The following is a 19,292-nucleotide window of genomic DNA, read 5'->3' on the forward strand; positions in this document are numbered from 1 at the left end:
TGTTTTAGCTATTTCTTATAAACTTCAGTGAAATGGCAGAGAGTGGTCAAATAGTTCTGAGAAACAGTGGCTTTATTGAGCAGTTACTTTTGAATAATGGATCTCTCTTAACATGGGGATACCATTGTTTTTCTCAGCAAGGAGAAAATGTTTTAGGGCAATGACTGGTGGGCTCTTGGTGCCCCAGTCTGAAACTTCTAATTTGCTGTCAATGTTTTAATATTGTTAACTAATATGGAATATACAAAAAGCATATAGAGCATTGTGATCAGTTTACTCGTTTTTGGAGTCAAAAACATCCTACACAATGATATTTTGTTCCCTGTTTTTAGATGCCAAATCAGTAAAACTCAGATACTATGGTGTTTCCAGAGGTATTTGGTGAACGGCACTTTTTTTAGTTATACGTGAATTTTTACACTTTTTTGGTGTAAAATGTTCTGCACTGGTTTACAAATATGGCACCAAAGTTAAAAATTTAACATCAACTGCAATTATATATCATTCCAGTGAATAATATAAAATGAATATAATGGTCAGCTCAGTTTATTACCATGTCCAAACAACTCCAGACTTAGTAAGTGCCAAAGAAAACTGAGCTCCACATTCAATCTGGCAGACAGCCTGTCCATTCAGTCTTTCTATGTTCTGAGGAACGTTGCAGCCCTCACTGCCGCCACGGCCTAACTTTCCAAAATCTCCATCACCCCAGGAAAACACAAGCCCTGAAAATACAAAAGGCATGCTGAAACCAGTGCAAAATACCCTCAGTCTAATAAAGGTATAATAAATCTTTCCTATCCATGATGTTTTTTTGTATAATTTAATTTCACCAAAAAATGAAAGTGTTTTAAAGTAATGAAAATATCATGTACTGTTGCCCTGCACGGTAAAACTAATTGGTTTGCTTCAGCAACATTACATTAGTTCATATAACTAAACTGCTGTGTAGCAATGGTGGAAATTGAAAAATGGGTATATGGCACAGGTTAAATAGTGGATAATAAAACACCATTATGTTCTACAGAGCTTATCTGCTATGTAACTTGAGCCCTTTCTTCATTGAATTGAATGGCTGCCCCATTGCTACACAGCAGTTTATTTATATGAACAATAGTAGTGTTTCTGAAGCAAACACAGCAGTTTTACCAGTGCAGGACAACACTGCATTATATTTTTTATTACTTTAAAACAATTAAATTTTTTGATGTTACTGTTCCTTTAACAACGCACAAGTGATTCTTCCTCTTTATAAACTAAGGGGGAAAATAGCATAAAAAGCATTACACGCATTGTAATGCCCACCTGCTTTTTAGCAAGGCTAGATGAAGTAGACAAACCACTAAAGGTTTTTCCTTGATTTAACATTTAATTTATGCTGAACTGTTCATTTAAAAACTGATTTATAAAGAACCAACTTCTATGTGTGCGATTCTGCCTTTAATTGTTTACAAAAATAGTTACTTTAACTCACTCTTCCAAATATATAGATATAAAATGGGAACTTTTATAATTGAACTGTACACACATACACAACAAACTGATGGTATTCAGGATTGGTTAAAAAATTAGATTTAATACACACAATTTTTTTTCTTACTTCTAAATAAAATATACATACCCTCATCAGTTAGTGCCAGAGTTTGTGCATCTCTGCTTCCACAAGCAACCTGAATCACCCTGTGTCCCAATAATACTTTTACCTGCCGGGTGGAAAAAAAATAATCACAAATATAAGGGTTAATGAAACCCAACAAAATTAGTTTCTACACCTCTTAATTATTTGTGTTATTTTAAAGAATACCAAATATACAAAAAAAAACTAGAGATTCTCTAGATTAAACGGATACATATATTTTACATGGACAAAAAAAACATGCTTCATTCATGATCTGTTAGACTGACAGTTAAAAGACTAATTGCATATGGCAGCTCAATATTATGCTAGGAATAACTCTCCCTTTTTACCATTTTTGGTTTCAGTTGTGTAGTATTGTCTCCATGTCCTAGTCGGCCATATTCTCCAAGACCCCACGAGTACAATTCCCCGCTAGATGTAATGGCAGCACTGTGAGAACTGCCACAGGCAATGTCTCTGATGCGTTTGGTTTTCAGCGCCTCAATCAGCCGTGGTTTATCACAATTCCTAAAAAATATGCACGTCATATCAGTAACCTAGAATTTTACTATTGTTGATCATTTATTGTTGCTGGTATCAAACAGAATAAAGCCAAACTGTGAAAGCTACTATTATCATGTAACTTAACACAGTTTGCTGCTAGTATTTCAAACGCACATGTAACACTAACAATGAAAAAAATCATAGAAACAAGTGTTGCTCACATTCTGCTGAAATGTCCTAGTTTGCCATCATCACCTTCTCCCCAGGAAAAAACTTTACCATCCACAGTTAAAGCCATTGCATGTCTTCCACCTTTAAAGAACAATAGTTAACTGCAAACGATACTCCCAAAAACATACTGAATAGAGACCACATTTGTAACAAAAAGTTGATGACATTTAAGGAAACGAAATAAGATAAAATTAATATTCTTTCCCCCTGGGGGCAGATTTATCAAGGGTCGAATTTCGAATTCATGGGATTTATTTTAAGCACCCAGGAACTAGAAATTCGACCAACTGCAATTTATTAAAAAAAAATTAAATTTTTGGTACTCGGGTGAATAGGATATACTCGCAAACTCAAATCGAATTTGAAACAAATTTGATTAACTTGAATGTCAAGAAGGCTGCAAACAACTCCAAATTGATCCCAGGACGTCCTCCATAGGTTAAAACAGCAATTTGGCAGGTTTAAGGTGGCAAATAGTCAAATTCAAGTTGTTAAAGGGCCAGTGTATGATAAATTTCCAAAAAACTGATTTGAATTTAAAAAAAAAACAAAAAACTCGAAACGAATTTTAACAATTCCCTAGTCAGTCAGATTTGACAGTTTTGGCCATAAAAAAAGCTAGAAAATTTGAATTTGAAATTCTAATTTTCACTTCGACCATAGATAAATCTGCTCCCTAGTGTAGTCATCATTTCAGTGATTTTGCCCAATTACCTGAATGAACAGCAACTTTCTTGACAACATAGTTGCTAAGAGCTGTAATTTGGCGGGGAATGGGAACCGTACCACTTGAAATGCCTAAGCCTAGTCTTCCATTGGTGGCCTCTCCGCAAGCATACACTTTACCCTCCGCTGTTACTGTGAATTCCAGTTAAAAGAAACAATGAGAAAAAAAGAAATGGAATAAAAGTTTTCCAGTCTGTTAACAGTTATGTAATATAGTAACCTGCAAAAAGGCTCTTGGATCCACCAGCGACTTGTACAACATTCAGTGCAGAAAGTGTCTCAGAAAATGAAGGAACTTTGATCTGTGAAAAAAAAAGAATAAACTAATGGGGTAATGCTCACGAGCCACTTGTTGGGGATCACTGGTCTAGTGTAACATACAGTAGGTACACCTCAACTGGATCATACATAATGCAGTAAGACATTTTACCCTGATCACCCCTTCTTTTAAATATAAAAATACAAGCATGGATTTTATTAATAGGTCTCTCATTTGAAGTGTCCCAAAAGCAAAAAGAATCCTTTGCGTTGTGCCTATTATTCTAGCAAGCAGTGTTGTGTGACCCCAAGAACGATGAAAGTGAAAACACCAAGTTCTGGGAATCAATAAGTGACAAAATTACAGGTGAATATGTTGTAATTATTATAAACACTGTCTAATCAAAAGACCTTCAATAATAAAAGACAAGATAAACTCTTTTAAAGTGGACCTGTCACCCAGACACAAAAATCTGTATAATAAAAGTCCTTTTCAAATTAAACTTGAAATCCAATTTCTATTTTTTATTTAAGCATTCATAGCTGTTGTAAGCTCATTTAAACATCTCAGCTGTCAATCAAATATTGTCTGCCCCTCCTCTATGCCCGTGGCATAGAGGCGGGGCAGACAATTACTTTCACTTTCAATTCAGCACTTCTTAGATGTAACTGCTCCCCACACATTCCCCTAGTTCTCTTTACCAAATAACTGTGTGGCCAGGGCATGGGGATGGACATCGGGTCCCCCATTCTGGTGCACAAACAAGATTCTGAGATGATGCAAGGCTTGTCTTAATAACAGTGTCCACAAAATGGCTCCTGCCTGTTTGCTATAATTTTGAAATCCCAGACTGAAGGAAACAAGATTCAAATAATTTATACAGTGTAATTAAAGTTCATTTTCCTTGACTAATCTGATAAAACAGGATTTTGAATAATTTTTTTGGGTGACGGGTCCCCTTTAAATGGGTGTAAACTTTTAGTATGTTATAGAGCAACTTATATAAAAGTGAAAGTACATCACTACTATTTAACATTAGCATCAGCACAGTAGCATATGTGATTTTAAATATAAGTTTACTTTTATTTTATGCTTGCTTTAAATTAACAAGATAAAGACCTTACCATGTGGCAGTGCAATTCTCAGTGTGATATCTCTCACTATACTGCCTCTTGCAGCATTCCTTTTAAGTAGACTGTTATAACAGTAGATGAACATAGAAACAATCAAACATTTGGATTTTTACATGTATTTTCCCAGTCAGACCCATTTAAATATAAAATGCCGTTGCTCAGAACAAATAAACAGAGGCCTTGACATTTCATCACTGTCTTTTTCATGTTCAGGCTTTTCGTGCAGCATATGTTCAATTTACAAGCATAAATAACCGTTCTTTATGAAAATCCTACCTTGGATCCTTTCAGACCTCCCAGTTGATCTTTGTCATTTAGTCCCCATACAAAAACCTTGGTTCTGATTGTTGCAGCAGATTCTAAGCCAGCCGTCTTCTTTCTGACAAAACTGTAAATAAATATAATTACAGATGTATTTATTAAAGGGACAGCATACAACCTTCTTCAACATTGTTGCAATAAATAGGGCTAATGCAGAAAAAGGAGATTTTGTGGATTCACCGTTAAATCGATAAGTCGCTTGGGGGACACAGGAAACAGTGGGGCATAGCTAGTATCACTAGGAGGCAGGACACAACTAGAAGAATAACTAGCTCCTCCTCCACTGGCTATACCTCTGACCAGTGGGCGGAGCCTTACTCAGTTGTACCAAAGAAAGGTCGAAAACATGAATCAGAACAAACAATTAATTTAACAACTATTGGCTATTGTCAAACAATGTCTAACGAAAACAGTGGGCCTACGTTCAGGGAGGGAAGCCCTGTATCCCCCAAGCGACTGAAGAAAAAGAGATTTAACTTTAATTTAACTTTTCTCCATTGTCTGCTTGGGGGACACAGGAAACAGTGGGGACGTACCAAAGCTTGTCCCGAAGTAGGGTGTGAATGATGCCCTATGTGAAAGAGACCAATGTGGCTTGTAAAACCTTCCGAATCGTGTGTCAGGTGCCGGAAAAGTGTCAAAGTGGTAAAATTTTGCAAATGAGTGGATTGAAGTCCACGTAGCTGCTTTGCACAGTTTGGTTTCTGAAAGCCCAGGACATGCTCATTTCCCTGGTGAAGTGAGCTTTGATCCTGTCAGGTGGTGTCTGACCTTGTACAGAGTAGGCTCTCTGGATGCTCTGTTTTATCTGTCTAGAAATGGAAGACTTTGTAGCTGCTGTGCCCCGTCATGGCCCTGGAGAAATTCTAGCAAGTACTGATAGTATATAGACCACACTCGCATGTCGTAGCATGTCTTGGCCGATACCATTTTTCGTGCTGTTTGCATGGCGTGCACCACTGCCTCCGAAAAATCTTTCCGCTTTAGTATTCGAGTCTCAAGAGCCATGCCGTCAAGCTAAGATTGGCTATGTTGGGATGTTGAATTGGTCCTTGTTGAAGAAGGTCTGGTTGGGCAGGCAGTGTCCAGGGTTCCGATATTAAGAGATTGAGAACGTCTGAAAACCACGTTCGTCATGGCCACTTTTGAGCTATCCGAATAAGCATGGTTGTTCCTTTTTAAGCTTCTTTATCATTCTGGGAAGCAATGGAAGTGGAGGTAAAGCATATGCCAGATGAAAATTTCAGGATGCTGTCAGAGGGTCCTGGCAACGTGCAAAAAACTTTGGTACCTTCTTTTTGTTTTGTTGCCATGAGATTCACCTCTAGTACTCCCCCATCTTAAAGTGATCTCTTGAAAGACTTCCTCTTTTAGTGAACACTCGCCTAGAACCAGCGTTTGACGACGAGAAATCTGCCTCTCAATTTTGGAGGCTTGGAATGTAAATGGCTGAGAGGTGTGTATGGTGGGCTTACGCCACTGCTGTGTAATTGTCTGACTGAACCGTTACCACTTGATTTGCTAGGTCGTTCTGCCAATGGAGTAGCCCCAAGCGGATTGCTCATATCTCGAGTAAGTTTGTTGGCAACAGGCTTTCCTCCAGAGTCCACTGTCCCTGTCCTGCGCGACCTTCCAGTACCGATCCCCAGCTGAAAAGACTTGCTTCTATGGTCAGCAGTCTCCCCTAAGGCTCCCCTAAGCCTCGGTCAGCGGAGAGGTGAGATGTCTGTAACCACCATAGGAATGATGATCAGGTCTTGCGCGACAGTCAGATTCTCAGGAAGAGGGACTTCCATTTCCAGGCCACGAGTATGTTCCATTGAAGCTCTCCGAGGTGATACTGGGCAAAGGGGGCCGCTTCTATTGATGACACAATGACCCCCAGGAGCTTCATAGGGAACCTGATTGTGTGGTTCAACTCTGCTATCAGAGAGTTGACAAGTGACTGTAGGAGTAGAATCTTGTCCTGAGGGAGAGATTTCTTCTGTGTGAGGAACAGGTGCCTGAAGCAGGGATGTTATCACCTCTTGAAAAGCCTTGTGCTTTGCAGTTTCTTGCAGAAGCCTGGACATATAAACTCTTTGGGGAGAAGAGATAAAAATCCTAGATGATATCCCCTCGTGAATTGAAGAGTCTTGCCTAATTGTGAGCCAAATGTCCGCAAAGTGGTGCAGCCTTCCTCCTAGGGACGGCAGGTCCCATCGTGTCGGGCTGGACTTATTCATAGTCTGGAGAGTGGCTTAGGACTCTGCCAGGTAGATTTGGGTTTGCCTCCTAAACGTCTACCTGAGTAAGACTGGCGTGGATAGCCTGGAACCCTTGTTCTGTGAGGGATGAAAAAACGTTCTCCTGCGAAAGGAAGAATGACCTTCGGTTGTGGTAGCAGGGTGCTCTTGCCCCCTGTGGCTTGTCTGACAATCTTATCCAGGTCAGGGCCAAATAGTAGCTTGCCTTTGAATGGTAGAGAAGTTAAGGATTTTTTAGCCGACATGTCGGCTGACCACAGTTTCATCCAGAGAGACCTGCGGGCTGCGACTGATGTTCTTTTGATCACTTGAGCAGCTTCAAGAGAGGCTTCACAAATATACTCATTTGCCTCCGTAAAGGAAAACTATACCCCCCAAACAATGTAGGTCTCTATAAAAAGATATTGCATAAAACAGCTCATATGTAAAATCCGGCTTCATGTAAATAAACCATTTTCATAATAATATACTTTTCTAGTAGTATGTGGCATTGGGTAATCATAAATAGAAAATTGCCATTTTAAAAAATAAGGGCCGCCCCCTGGGATCGTAGGATTCACTGTTCTGTATGTTAGGTCACATGAGCCAATTAACAGACAGAGTTGTGTCTTTTGCTTCCACACTTCTTCCTGTTACAGTTAGAGTTGAAGTATTTCTGGTCAGGTGATCTCTGAGACAGCACACAGACCATCACGAAATGGTGGCTCAAGGCAAGAGATGTAAAAGGGCAATATTTACTTAAATATATATTCCAGTTTGGTAAGATTCTTTAATATGCCACTTAATATGATATGAACTATCTGTTGCTTAAGTGTTCATTTTGGGGGTATAGTTTTCCTTTAATTTGCAATGCCCATTAGGAAAGGTCATGACGTGGGGCTCCAGAAAGAATTGCTTGGAGGAGTGAATTCGACCCCGATTGGATAGCCTGGCTTACCCAGGCTGTGGCTAAAACTGGTCGAAGTGAAGTCCCTGAAGCTGAAAAAAAGAGAGTATAGGAGACCTTCCATCTTTTTATCCACGTGGTCTTTAAAAGATGAAGGGTCCGGGACTGGAAGGCCTGTATTCCTGGAGAGTCTTGAAACTGGGGCTTCCACCGGCGGTGAGGCCCATTTTTCAGTCAGGTCTTTAGAGAAGGGGTACAGCTTGAGAATCTATGGTTGACTTGAAACCTTCCTTCAGGGCTTGTCCACTTCACGTTGAATTACTTGATCAAGCTGCGCATGACTAGGAAAAACAGGTGAAGACCTGCTGTTGCACTTGAAAAGGGATTTGGAAGTATACGAACTGCTCCCAGGTTCTTGCAGATTATAGGGTTTCTAACACTGATAGGATCAGTGAGTCTACTGACTCTGAGGAGAATTTTGGAGACTCCTCTTCCTGGCCCTTTGAACTATGAGATAACTCCGAGAGGCCTTTGTCAGCCCCCATCTCGGGAGAATGGTTATACAAGTTGCCTTCGCTCTCATCCCCTGAAGGAGAGTTGCCCTATGTTTATGTGCTTTTACCTTTGGGTTGTCAAGACGAGTAAGCAGCTTGTCCAGCGACAGAGCTAGCTTTGGCATATCGGTTGCTAATAAAGCTGCCCATTCTGGTATGGCCTGTGTCCCCGGTTTAGGTGGGTCACCCCGGGCCTCCGTTGTCTCTTTTTGTGGGGCCTGGTCCACTAGTGGGGAGCAGATACTGGGGGATCCGAGCTTTGCTTGGGTGATCTGCACTTTAAGCATACCGGGCCCTTGTGACCTGATGGTAGTCTTTTCCGGGTCTTTTCCACTTCGCAGAAGTGGATGTGGCCCCCCCTGGAAAATAGGACTTCACTGGTTCCCTCAGACATGGTGTGGTGTAGGGTGTACTTCCCCCTTTTTTTTGTGCTCCTAAAGGGTTAATGTGCCTGGAGGGTATGCCCGCAACCTCCCTGTTGTGCCCCCCTGCTGTTCTAAGGAGTGCCAATCCGCCACGGCTCTGCTCCATGCACCATTCTACAGACCTGGAGCTTCCGGTGACGCACTACCGGTAGTATCGCAATACTTCACACCCGACCAAAATGAGGCCGAGTATGGCGCAAAACTCACCAATGCCAATTCACTACCACCCTGGCGTCCATGTGTGAGAGCATTCAGTGACTGTGGCTCTATCCCCTCTCTCCACTGCGGCTTTTTCCCCTCTAATCTTTTAATTAGGAAACATTGATTTTTTTAATTTCTTGCTCTAAACAAGGCAACATTTGAAATTAAAATTAAAGGACAAGGAAAGTCTAAAATAGAATAAGGCTAGAAATGCTGTATTTTGTATACTAAACATAAGCATGAACTTACTGCACCACAAAGCCTAATCAAACAAATGATTTATGCTTTCAAAGTTGGCCACAGGGGGCTGTCATCTTGTAACTTTGCAGACCCTGACCCTGCACATGCCCAGTGTAGTCTGATTAGGGATTGTCATAAACAAAGCTGCTTGAATTCTGCATGCCTGGTAAGTAAGGTTCATAAGTATGATTGTTTCCCTGCTCAGCAGTTAGGGACCATCTGACAATTCCTATCCACAGCAGTAAATGACGGGAGAATTTCACTGCTTTGTCAGGTTTATTATAAAAATGGTACACAGTATATTGGAGATAGGTTTCTTTTTCATTAAAGAAAGTAAAAATGGGATTTTATTTTTTTTGCCTTTCCTTGTCCTTTAAGGCAACCTTCCACTTTCTAATGGCAAAGAGCAAAGCAAACAAACCACACTCTTTCCCCTGCTACAGCCTTTTATCTTTTTAGATAAAGAGCAGTGTATTAGGGTTAGTCCACATGAGGAGATTCGCAAAGATTTAATTGCCGGGCGACTATCTCCCCGAACTGCTTTCACGTGTTTTCCCATACTCTATAATGAAAAGTTGCCTGTGCTAAAGCACATGCGGCGCTTCGTTTTCCGAAGTCGCCCAGAAGAAGAGGTGATTAGTTGCCAGGATACTAAATCTCCCGAATCTCTTTGTGTGGACTAACCCTTATACACAGCATTCTCAATGGACTGCTGGTTTGTTTGACTTTCCTCTTTGTGATCAGAATGTGGCTTTAGCTTTCTTTTCAAATATTACCCTCTTTGGAGCAATAAATAAAACACAAACACATAAGTAAAAAAATAGGAAAAAATGTTTAGCACAAGATCAACTCATTGCACCAATGTTGAAAAAGGGAGTATACTTTCCCTTTAATAACTACCATGATTGGAGGAAACATTGTCATGATTTTTTACATTCTCAGGATGTTGGTAGAATTTTAAAAATAAATAAATGCAATTGCAATTGGTCAACAAATTTGCTGAGTAACCCCACAACAATGTTTAGATGTTTATGTATTATGTTTACATTGTACCATGATTTATGCATCTACCTGCCAGTGCTTGCTTTATCATCATCTTCTTCATCATTATCTGATGCAAGGAAAGGAACAGTTGCCATATCTTCATCTTCTGCTCGTATCTGGCCTACGATATTCAGTTCATGAATCTTGCAATCAATGCCAGAGCTTCGACACTGCTTTATAGCAATTTCAATATATCTGTGATACTTCACACATGAACAAAACAGACAAAACATTGTATCAATATATTTCTATTGGTGTATGGCAGTTAAAACAATCACAAACAGGTACTGACAGCCTACCTCTGTACAATCAGTGAGGAGTACAACATTTAAGTCTGTAGGGTTTATGTTGATTGTCTTCAGTTCTATCAGGTTATTAAGTGAATTGCCACCTATGAAAGATTCACATATAATTGATAAAATCATATGAATGTCTTTCCAGAGTAGATTTTTATCCAGTATGTACGAGGTGTAGTTACCTGACACCACAACTAGAGATGGCATGTAGCTACTGTCTGCTGGATCCACAGTCATCGCTAGTCTATGCACAAAGACATCAGGGAAGATCTCCAGGCGTATCCAATGCTGTATTAGAAAACAGAGCAAACTTTTTCAACGATGACCAACAAATTCAGATACAGAAAAAATGGCATAAACATAGTGAATATGTGGAGAAACCACTATTACCGCTGTAGAGCGCTGATCAAAGCATTCTTGGAGTCTGGTATAATTAATATCAATGTATTGGCTTTATTTATGCGCTTTAACAATTACAAAGGAGGGGATTTACATCGAACGCGTTTCGTGTCAAAAGACTTGACACTTCATCAGAGTGATTAGTGCACACTTGTGTTAAATAAAGACATGCGTGCATATAATTATGTGAAGAACATTCTTGTGAAAAAACAGATTCATAGAATTATACATACAATGCAAATTAATACTTGTATAACTGTGACACTCATTATTTCTAAATATAATACCAATCTCATAATGTGATTGTATGTGTATTCATTTGAAAAAGAATTACTTATATGATTAAGTTATTGTACTCCATATTGCTATATTGCTGTATATTCATTTATATATAAATAAAATATATGTATAAAGTACTATACTCTATATTGTTATATATGAATTTAAAGTAAATAAAATATTAAATAACACTTGTGTGATCAATTTATTAATACATATTTGTGTGATCAATTAATATTGAGTGTCTTTGTGATTAAATAGTGTGCATATGCTAATTAGAAGTTTTTGGAAACAAAGTTTTTGGTTATTAATTTGTTCAGAAGGTTCATAATTTACCATTCTGCTAAAAGCTGTGTGAACTTGGGGCAAGAAAATAATGCAGTACACATCAAACTTGCCTTTCCCTGTGACCCAGATGACTGCCAGCATTGATCGCTACCATCAATTAGACGTGATGCTTGGTTCACAGAAGAAGAAACAGTCAAGCTTTTTACAATCCTTGACCAGTCATCCAGTAACATCCCTCTCTGCCCACTGTGACGCTGCTTAAGCTGTTTTCCAGATCGGCCACAAAACACAGGAGACTGACCTGCAGTGTAAAAGAAAAAGTGAAGCAATTAATCACAAAAAAAGAGTAAACAAGATTTTATGTACTAGATGCTTATAAAACACTCATACCCACTGATTTTTTTTAACTCTGATTTGGTAACTAAAATATATGCTGTAACAATTTTACCTGGTTCATGTATTCTCCCAAACGTGTGCCTTGCATTATGCTTGCGATTTTTGAAGCAAGTGTCACAGAAATCAAAATCATCGCAGGTACGGCATTTAAATCTTGAACCATGAATAGGAAACATCTGACAGCCATCACACCTAACAAGAAAAGAGCAACAGCAGCAAATTAGTTATGTTCAGCAATGCAAAGATGCCATTGCATGGCACGCTGTGTCAGGAAAGAGGCAGATAAAATATTCCCAGCTTTTTGTTCTGCAGCTCTCCAGTTTATAAGTTAAAGTGTCATCTGTTTGCTACAGTCCTACTTACCATGACAATCAGACAGTGGTTTCAATACAGTTGAATAAGAAAACATAGAAAACCATGCCATAAAAATCAGAGTTATTGATACATAGCTTTAGAATTAATCTATTTTATAAAGGTTACATTTTAGTATAAAGAAATTCAATTATTATTTTAAAAAAATGTATATAGTTAAAAAAAAATACAAAACATAAAAAAAGATATAGAAAATGAAAACAAATTTGTCTCAGAATATCAGTCTTCTTTACCAAACTGAAGGGTTATTTTAAGATGAACTTCACAATTTTTAAAATATATTGTCTGAGGAAAGAGCTACAGCTCATAAAAAAAAAAAAAAAAACTCTTACGTTACTCCAGCATGAATGCTTGGGACCAGTTCCATTTCTGACAACAATCCAGTCCAGTGTGACTGCTGAGGGAAATCTACAATCACATCTTTTCCATTGGCACTAAATGCTATGTGAATAGAGGTGAGAATTAAAATGTGCTAAATATAGGTAGAACATAATCAAGTAAGCAGGGCAGATTTGATGCAGGAGAGAATCCCATCTATAGTTTAATAAGGTCCTCAACCAATGCTCAGTGTATGGCAAGTATATATAAATCAGGAATATATCAAAGATATGGACCCTTTGGCAATTTTAACCCCCAACTTCCAGCATCCTGCATTAGCTACTTTGAGTTATTTCAGATCATGTGGAGGACCACAAATGTGACATCCCTGCTTAAATTATTTTTAAAGTTACCTTTTACAACACCAACACTTCTATGTGTAACAGAGCCCCATTTGTATTTTGGTGTAGTAACAGAAGGCTTCACCCGGACTTTGTCTCCAATTTTAATGTGTGATGGTGAACTTTGTGGTGGAAAACCTGGGGATTTAAATAAGAGCCTGTGTAAACTAACTATGCATTTAATACTGCCTTACTCATTCATCTGCAAGAGTGTATTTCTCACCAAGTAACTCAACATGGATGTATCGAACCCAATAAGTTCCACCTTTTTCCTGCCAATCACACTGGACATTTAGGTCATGGAGACCATCCCGGTCCAATTTAATAACTTTACCGACATCACCTTCACAAACCTCCTCATATGTACGACAACACCGTACCATCATTCCAACCTTGCAGCAAAAACAAAACAAAACACAAAAAATTATAGAAATATGTCTGAAAAAACATTCTGAATATTTTTAACATTCCTGAAATTGTAATAAAGTATCCTCGAAATCATAAATTCCAAAAATAGCAGCCTATATAAAGGAGGTGATGGGGAATTACCAGTTTTCATTGCCACCTGATATTGAGATATCTGTAAACCACTCAATACAGCATATAATAGGAAGACGAAGCTACACAAAAAAATTTAATAATGACACTTTGACAGATACACAGATTTTAGGACAAAATCAATCAGTATTTAAACAAATATGCATTATGCACTTAATGTACCACTGTAAAGTGTCTCATACCTGGATATTCTCCCTCACATATACTGCATAATCATCATTGCTTAAGAAATCAGCTCTTTTCTTGTAGGTTTGGCTTTCTGTCACAACAGCACCATTATCCTGGAATGCACAGAATAAGGAAAAATACAGAATATAATTATTGTGAAAATATATGTCTTAGGGCATGAATGTTGAGAGTAACAGGAATATCTGGGAGCAGCCTGAGTTTTAAAATAATCATAAAAAAAAAAAAAGAATAGCTAAACAGTGTTTTACTACATTCACACCTTAACTGGCCTAAAGGCTGTACCTTCTTCCAGTGTTTGGAGTCCCATATTTTATAAACCTAACCCTTAAATCAGCTTTGACCAACAGGAGGCCTTTGGGCCAGATGTGGCCCTCCAAAAGATTTTAATAGCCCTCAGTTTGACAAAGGGTAAAAATGATGGATTATCAGTAAGTAAAAACTAATCAAGGGTCTTTATTCTGAAGACATTTCAGAATAAGGAATTTCACAGTTAAGGAATATAACACAAACCATTGGGTAAGACGACTCTATTTCTTCAACCTCTTCAACAATTTCCTCATCAGACTCCTCAGAAGCAGTCTCAGCATCTGACAATTCTGCGATCTGGATGTCAGGATGATCCAGCAACCAGCCTACCAAAGCCTCGACTCCTGATAATTTATGTAATTGTTAGCACAATCAGGTACTCCTCATTCTACTTTCTACTGTACATAGTTCTGTATACACACCGAGCTGAGTACATGAACACATGAAGAGCTAAGGCTTAATCAGAAAATGGTCTCTCAGTATAAAAGAAAGAATGTGTGACTGATAACATGCCAAAATTAAAACAAAGAAAAATGAGCTGTAAGAAACTAAAGTTTGAACATTTTCATGAGCAATATATATTGTTCAGCTCCTATAAACTCTTAGGGGGTTATTTATCAAAGGTCAAACTTTAGAGTGTGCGTTTTGTTTTTGTAAACTCAAATGTACTCACAATTTAAATAGTACATTTTTTTTAAAAAAAACCTGAATTTTGAATTTGAGTTGGTAGTTTTAAACTCTAAGGGGCAGATTTATCAAGGGTCGACTTTCGAGGGTTAAAAAACCCTCGAATTCGACCCACGAAGTAAAATCCTTCCAATTCGAATATGGAATTTGAAGGATTTTAGCGCAAAAGGTGTGATTGAACGATCGAATAAAAATTGTTCGATAGAACGATAAAATCCTTCGAATCGAACATTTCGAACGATTTTAAGCAACCGATCGAATGATTTTTATTCGATCAAAAAAAAACTTAGAAAAGTGCTCTGGAAGGTCCCCATAGGCTAAAATTGCACTTCGGTAGCTTTAATGTGGCGAAGTATAAAGTTGAAGTTTTTTTTAAAGAGACAGTACTTTGATTATCGATAGTCAAACGATTTTTACTTAGAATCGTTCGAATCGATCCAATTTGAACAATTAGATGGTCGAAGTACCCAAAAAAATACTTCGAAATTCGAATATTTTTGCATTCAAACTATTCACTCGAGCTTAGTAAATCTGCCCAAAAAAACTACTTGAAAATTCGAATTTGATGTATCATCTTAACCTAGAGTTATTTATTTTTCTGTTATATCTGTATCTGTATATACCACCACCTTAAATGTAACCCATCAGGGGAAATTGTTTCCCCCACTAGAGAAGCCCACACCATGTTTCATAACATTTATTGTTTATTATTAACATGTATGTTTAGAGCACCAACATATTTCACAGTGCTGCATGAGCTTATTGACAAAGCCTCCTACAGGAATTCATTTATCCTAAATGTTCTTTTTCTACTACCTGGAGAACTTGCAGCAGTTCCTGAAGCTCCAGAGAGAGACTTAAGAGCAAATTCAATATTTTTTCTCTGAAATCCCATTTCCATCAGTTGCACCACAATAGGAACTGGTGGAATAGGGGACTGCTTGCGCTTCTTTACTTTAGGAGGGCGTATTTGTTGCATCGTTACTGGAGAAGAGGCCTCACTTGAACTGCAAATGTCCTCAAACAGAGGAGTTGATGGATGTGTTGACTCCACTGCCAAATACTGACAGACAGCCAGAGCTGCAGCCTAGACAGAAATAAAAAAAATTGTTAAGTATAAAAATAGAAACTGGGTAAATAGATAGGCTTGCAAAATAAAAAGTTTTCAATATAGTTAGTTAGCCAAAAAATTCTCATTTCCCTAAGTGCCCTATAAAGAACCTTTTAAATTGCCATAACTGTATTTTTAGTGTCAGAATAGTAATAGTCTTACTACACTGTGAAAAAGCAGTAAGAGCTCCGGAATAATCTCATTAGAGAGGTTAACACGTTGTTCAAAACCATCTAGGCAAAGAAAGCAGAAGCCAAAATACATTAGAGTTAAGTATCCATTCATAAAAACAGACTAACACAAAGCTTGCAAGTAAACAGATTGCTGAGGGGGATAGTTAATATTAGTTTATATTACTTTGATTATTTTACAAACAGTAAATAAATCTTCCTTTCTCTTATGTTGTGGGGAACACAGAAACTGTGGGGACATATCAAAGATGTCCCCAATACCAAGGGAGGGAGAAACTTATGAAGAAACTGCTCCATGGAAAGGTAAGTAATAAATTGATAAAAGTTAGTGGAGGTGTGTAAGGAGGCCCAAGTAGCCGCCTTGCAAACCTAATCTGCCTATGCCATATTTCTGTGAGCCCGAGAGGCTCCCAATGCTCAGGTAGAGTGGGCCCGAAGCCTTAGAGGAGGCATCATCTTTTGTGCCAGGTAGGACCGTCTAACTTTTTCCTTGATCCAACATCCAGCAAGTGTGGTTTTGGTGGCCCGAAGACCATTCCGGGTTCCCGAAAGGAGCATAAACAAGCTATCCGTCCTTCTAAAGGAGTTGGTCCGGGAGACAAAAGTCTTTAATGCTCTTACCACGTCAAGACAATGGAGCTTTGCCTCTTTCTCATGGTGTGGTTTGTTGCAAAAGGAAGGAAGGGTGATCTCTGCATTGATGTGAAAAGAAGAGACCACCTTGGGCAAAAATCTAAGGGCAGTGCCCAAAACCAATTGGTCCTCCTGGAAGATTAAAAAAGGGCTGTGAGCAGGATAATGCCCCCATTTAGGATACCCATCGAATAAAGGAAATTGCCACCAGAAAGATAGTCTTTCACTTGAGAGCACAGAGGTCTACAGAGTTCAAAGGCTCAAACGGAGGCTCAAGTAATGCATTAAGAACGAGGTTCAAGTCCCATGTGGGAAATGGATTACAAAATGGTGGTGCCACTCTAGAAAACCCCCTGAAGGAAGGTATGACTGTCCTCTTAGAGAGCCAGGGATTCCTGAAAAGGATTGAGAGCGCAGATATCTAGGATTTTAGGGACCCTAGACAAACTGGACTGAAGAAAGTCCAGAACCGTCTGAATATTGCAGTCTCTGAAATCAAGGTTCTGTTGTGTACACCAGGACCAGTAACAATTCCATGTCCTATGATAGATCATGTAAGTGGACGGTTTTCAAGCTTTAATCATGGTCTGGATGACATCCTCAAAGAAACCCTTCTCTTTCGGGATAGTGACCTCAAAAACCAGCCCATTAAGCAAACAGTTTTGGGTTCTGATGCCGAAGAGGGCTTTGACATAGGAGGTTGTCCCTCATAGGCAGTGGTATTGGATGCTCCAGAGAAAGAGCCACCAGGTCTGCATACCAGGATCTCCTGGGCCAACATGGGGCGACCACTGTGGCTGGGTCTCTTCGTATCTATTTGAGTACTCGAGGAAGCATGGGAAGAGAAGGGAAGACATAGGCCAGCTGGAAGTGCTATGGAATCATCATTACATCTATCCCTGCTGCCAGGTTGTTTCGGTACAGACCTTTCAGTTTTATCTGTTGGCCATCAAGTCGACTTGAGGCTTCCCCAATTTGTCTACCAGAAGCTGAAAGGCTTTCTGGAGAAGTTCCCATTCACCTGGGTCTATTCAGTGTCTGCTTAGAAATTGCACACCAATTTGTGTTGTAGAAGGTCCTTCCAAACTGAATAGCTAGGCGAATAGCTATGATTTCCAGTAGGATGATTGGGAGCTGTGATTGTTCTAGGGACCAGACCCCCTGTGCTGATCTTCCCTGAAAAGTTGCTCCCCAGCCGTGGAGACTGGCGTCTGTTCTGACTGTTTGCCAGTTCAGTTTGGAGAAAGTCTGTCCCTGAGCCAGGCAGTGGGGTTGAAGCCACCACCTGAGCAACCTCTTGGTGCTTGTTGATAGGGAGATCCGTTGGTGCAGGGATATCTTTTGAAGGCATTTGGAACATGAAGGTAGGCATCCTTGATGACCAAGGATGCCAGGAATTCCCCAGGTTCCATGGCCCGGATGACTGAGCGAAGGGATTCCATCTTGAAGCGATAAGTGACCCACTTGTTCAGGCGCTTGAGGTCCAACACTGATCGGAATGAACCATCTCGTTTGAGAACAATGAATAGGTTTGAATAGAACCCGTGGAACTGCTGGGATGCCGGATCGGGTACAATCACCCTGGGATCTGCCAGGGAATGAACAATTGCTAGAAAGGTTTCTCTCTTGGCTGTCTCCAAGGGGAGACTTTACATGAAAAAATAACGTGCAGAGGGACTTTAGAATATGAGTCGATACCCTGAAGCATTTATCTAGAGGAACCAGGTGTCGATGGTGTGACGAGTTTAAGCCTGTGCGAAAAAACCAAGTCTACCCCTAAGTTTCAGGGTAATTCTGCCTTCCATGCTGTAGTGAGGAAGAGACGTTTGTCCCCAACTGGCTTTTACTGTGGCTATCGGGATTGCCAAAGGGGACTTACACTTGCTGGAGAACCGATGCTTGAAGGCGTTGGAGGAACTTGAGGGTGAGTTACCCATGAATGTGTGGGAGTTTTGTATTCGAAAGGAGCTACCTCTCCTGGAGGTAAAACTAGGTTTTTGGATTGTTCTGTTGGAGAAGTGCCCCCCTCCCCTGTATCTTCGGGATATAATTCTCTTTAATGCATCCCCATAAAGTCTTAATCTCTTAAAGGGGATGGATGCCAGGGACTTTTTGGAACTGAGGTCGGCTGACCAGATCTTAGCCACAGCAACCTACAGGATGCAACTGAAAGAGCCGAGGACCTGGGTACAAGCTCTGTAGCATCTAACACAGCTTCCCCTACAAAGGCATCAGCCTCGGAAATGTATGAGACTATCTAGGAAAACTGTGTCATTGTGGCCCGACTAACCTAGGATTGGGAGTAAGGCTGATCCAGCAGCTGAGAATACTGCTTTGAGGAATCCCTCAAGTTTCTTATCAGTGGGGTCCTTAAATTCTGAAGTGTCTGAGACAGGAAGGGTTGTAGCCTTAGATAATCTAGATACTGGAGCATCCACCACCGAGGGCATGCTCCATTTTTCAGTAAACTCCTTAGGAAA

The 19,292-nt window shown here is 39.6% G+C and overlaps 1 protein-coding gene across 4 annotated transcripts in view; it reads right to left on the reverse strand.

Moving 5' to 3' along the window:
• Nucleotides 1-19,292, reverse strand: part of herc2.L (HECT and RLD domain containing E3 ubiquitin protein ligase 2 L homeolog) — a 133,602-nt gene that overhangs the window by 38,525 nt on the left and 75,785 nt on the right. For all 4 annotated transcript variants that reach the window (XM_018247131.2, XM_018247130.2, XM_018247132.2 and 1 more), the window contains exons 46-63: nt 15,694-15,964; nt 14,395-14,534; nt 13,878-13,976; nt 13,361-13,529; nt 13,150-13,275; nt 12,751-12,859; nt 12,099-12,238; nt 11,761-11,951; nt 10,867-10,972; nt 10,688-10,779; nt 10,416-10,591; nt 4,748-4,859; nt 3,300-3,381; nt 3,068-3,211; nt 2,344-2,434; nt 1,969-2,146; nt 1,622-1,703; nt 554-725 (exon numbers count right to left, since the gene is read on the reverse strand). In XM_018247131.2, the coding sequence (XP_018102620.1) occupies nt 554-725; nt 1,622-1,703; nt 1,969-2,146; nt 2,344-2,434; nt 3,068-3,211; nt 3,300-3,381; nt 4,748-4,859; nt 10,416-10,591; nt 10,688-10,779; nt 10,867-10,972; nt 11,761-11,951; nt 12,099-12,238; nt 12,751-12,859; nt 13,150-13,275; nt 13,361-13,529; nt 13,878-13,976; nt 14,395-14,534; nt 15,694-15,964 (2,480 nt within the window). The remainder of the gene's footprint in view (nt 1-553; nt 726-1,621; nt 1,704-1,968; nt 2,147-2,343; nt 2,435-3,067; nt 3,212-3,299; nt 3,382-4,747; nt 4,860-10,415; nt 10,592-10,687; nt 10,780-10,866; nt 10,973-11,760; nt 11,952-12,098; nt 12,239-12,750; nt 12,860-13,149; nt 13,276-13,360; nt 13,530-13,877; nt 13,977-14,394; nt 14,535-15,693; nt 15,965-19,292) is intronic.

Source organism: Xenopus laevis, chromosome 2L (genome assembly GCF_017654675.1).
Source record: "Xenopus laevis strain J_2021 chromosome 2L, Xenopus_laevis_v10.1, whole genome shotgun sequence".
Taxonomy (NCBI): Eukaryota; Metazoa; Chordata; class Amphibia; order Anura; family Pipidae; genus Xenopus; species Xenopus laevis.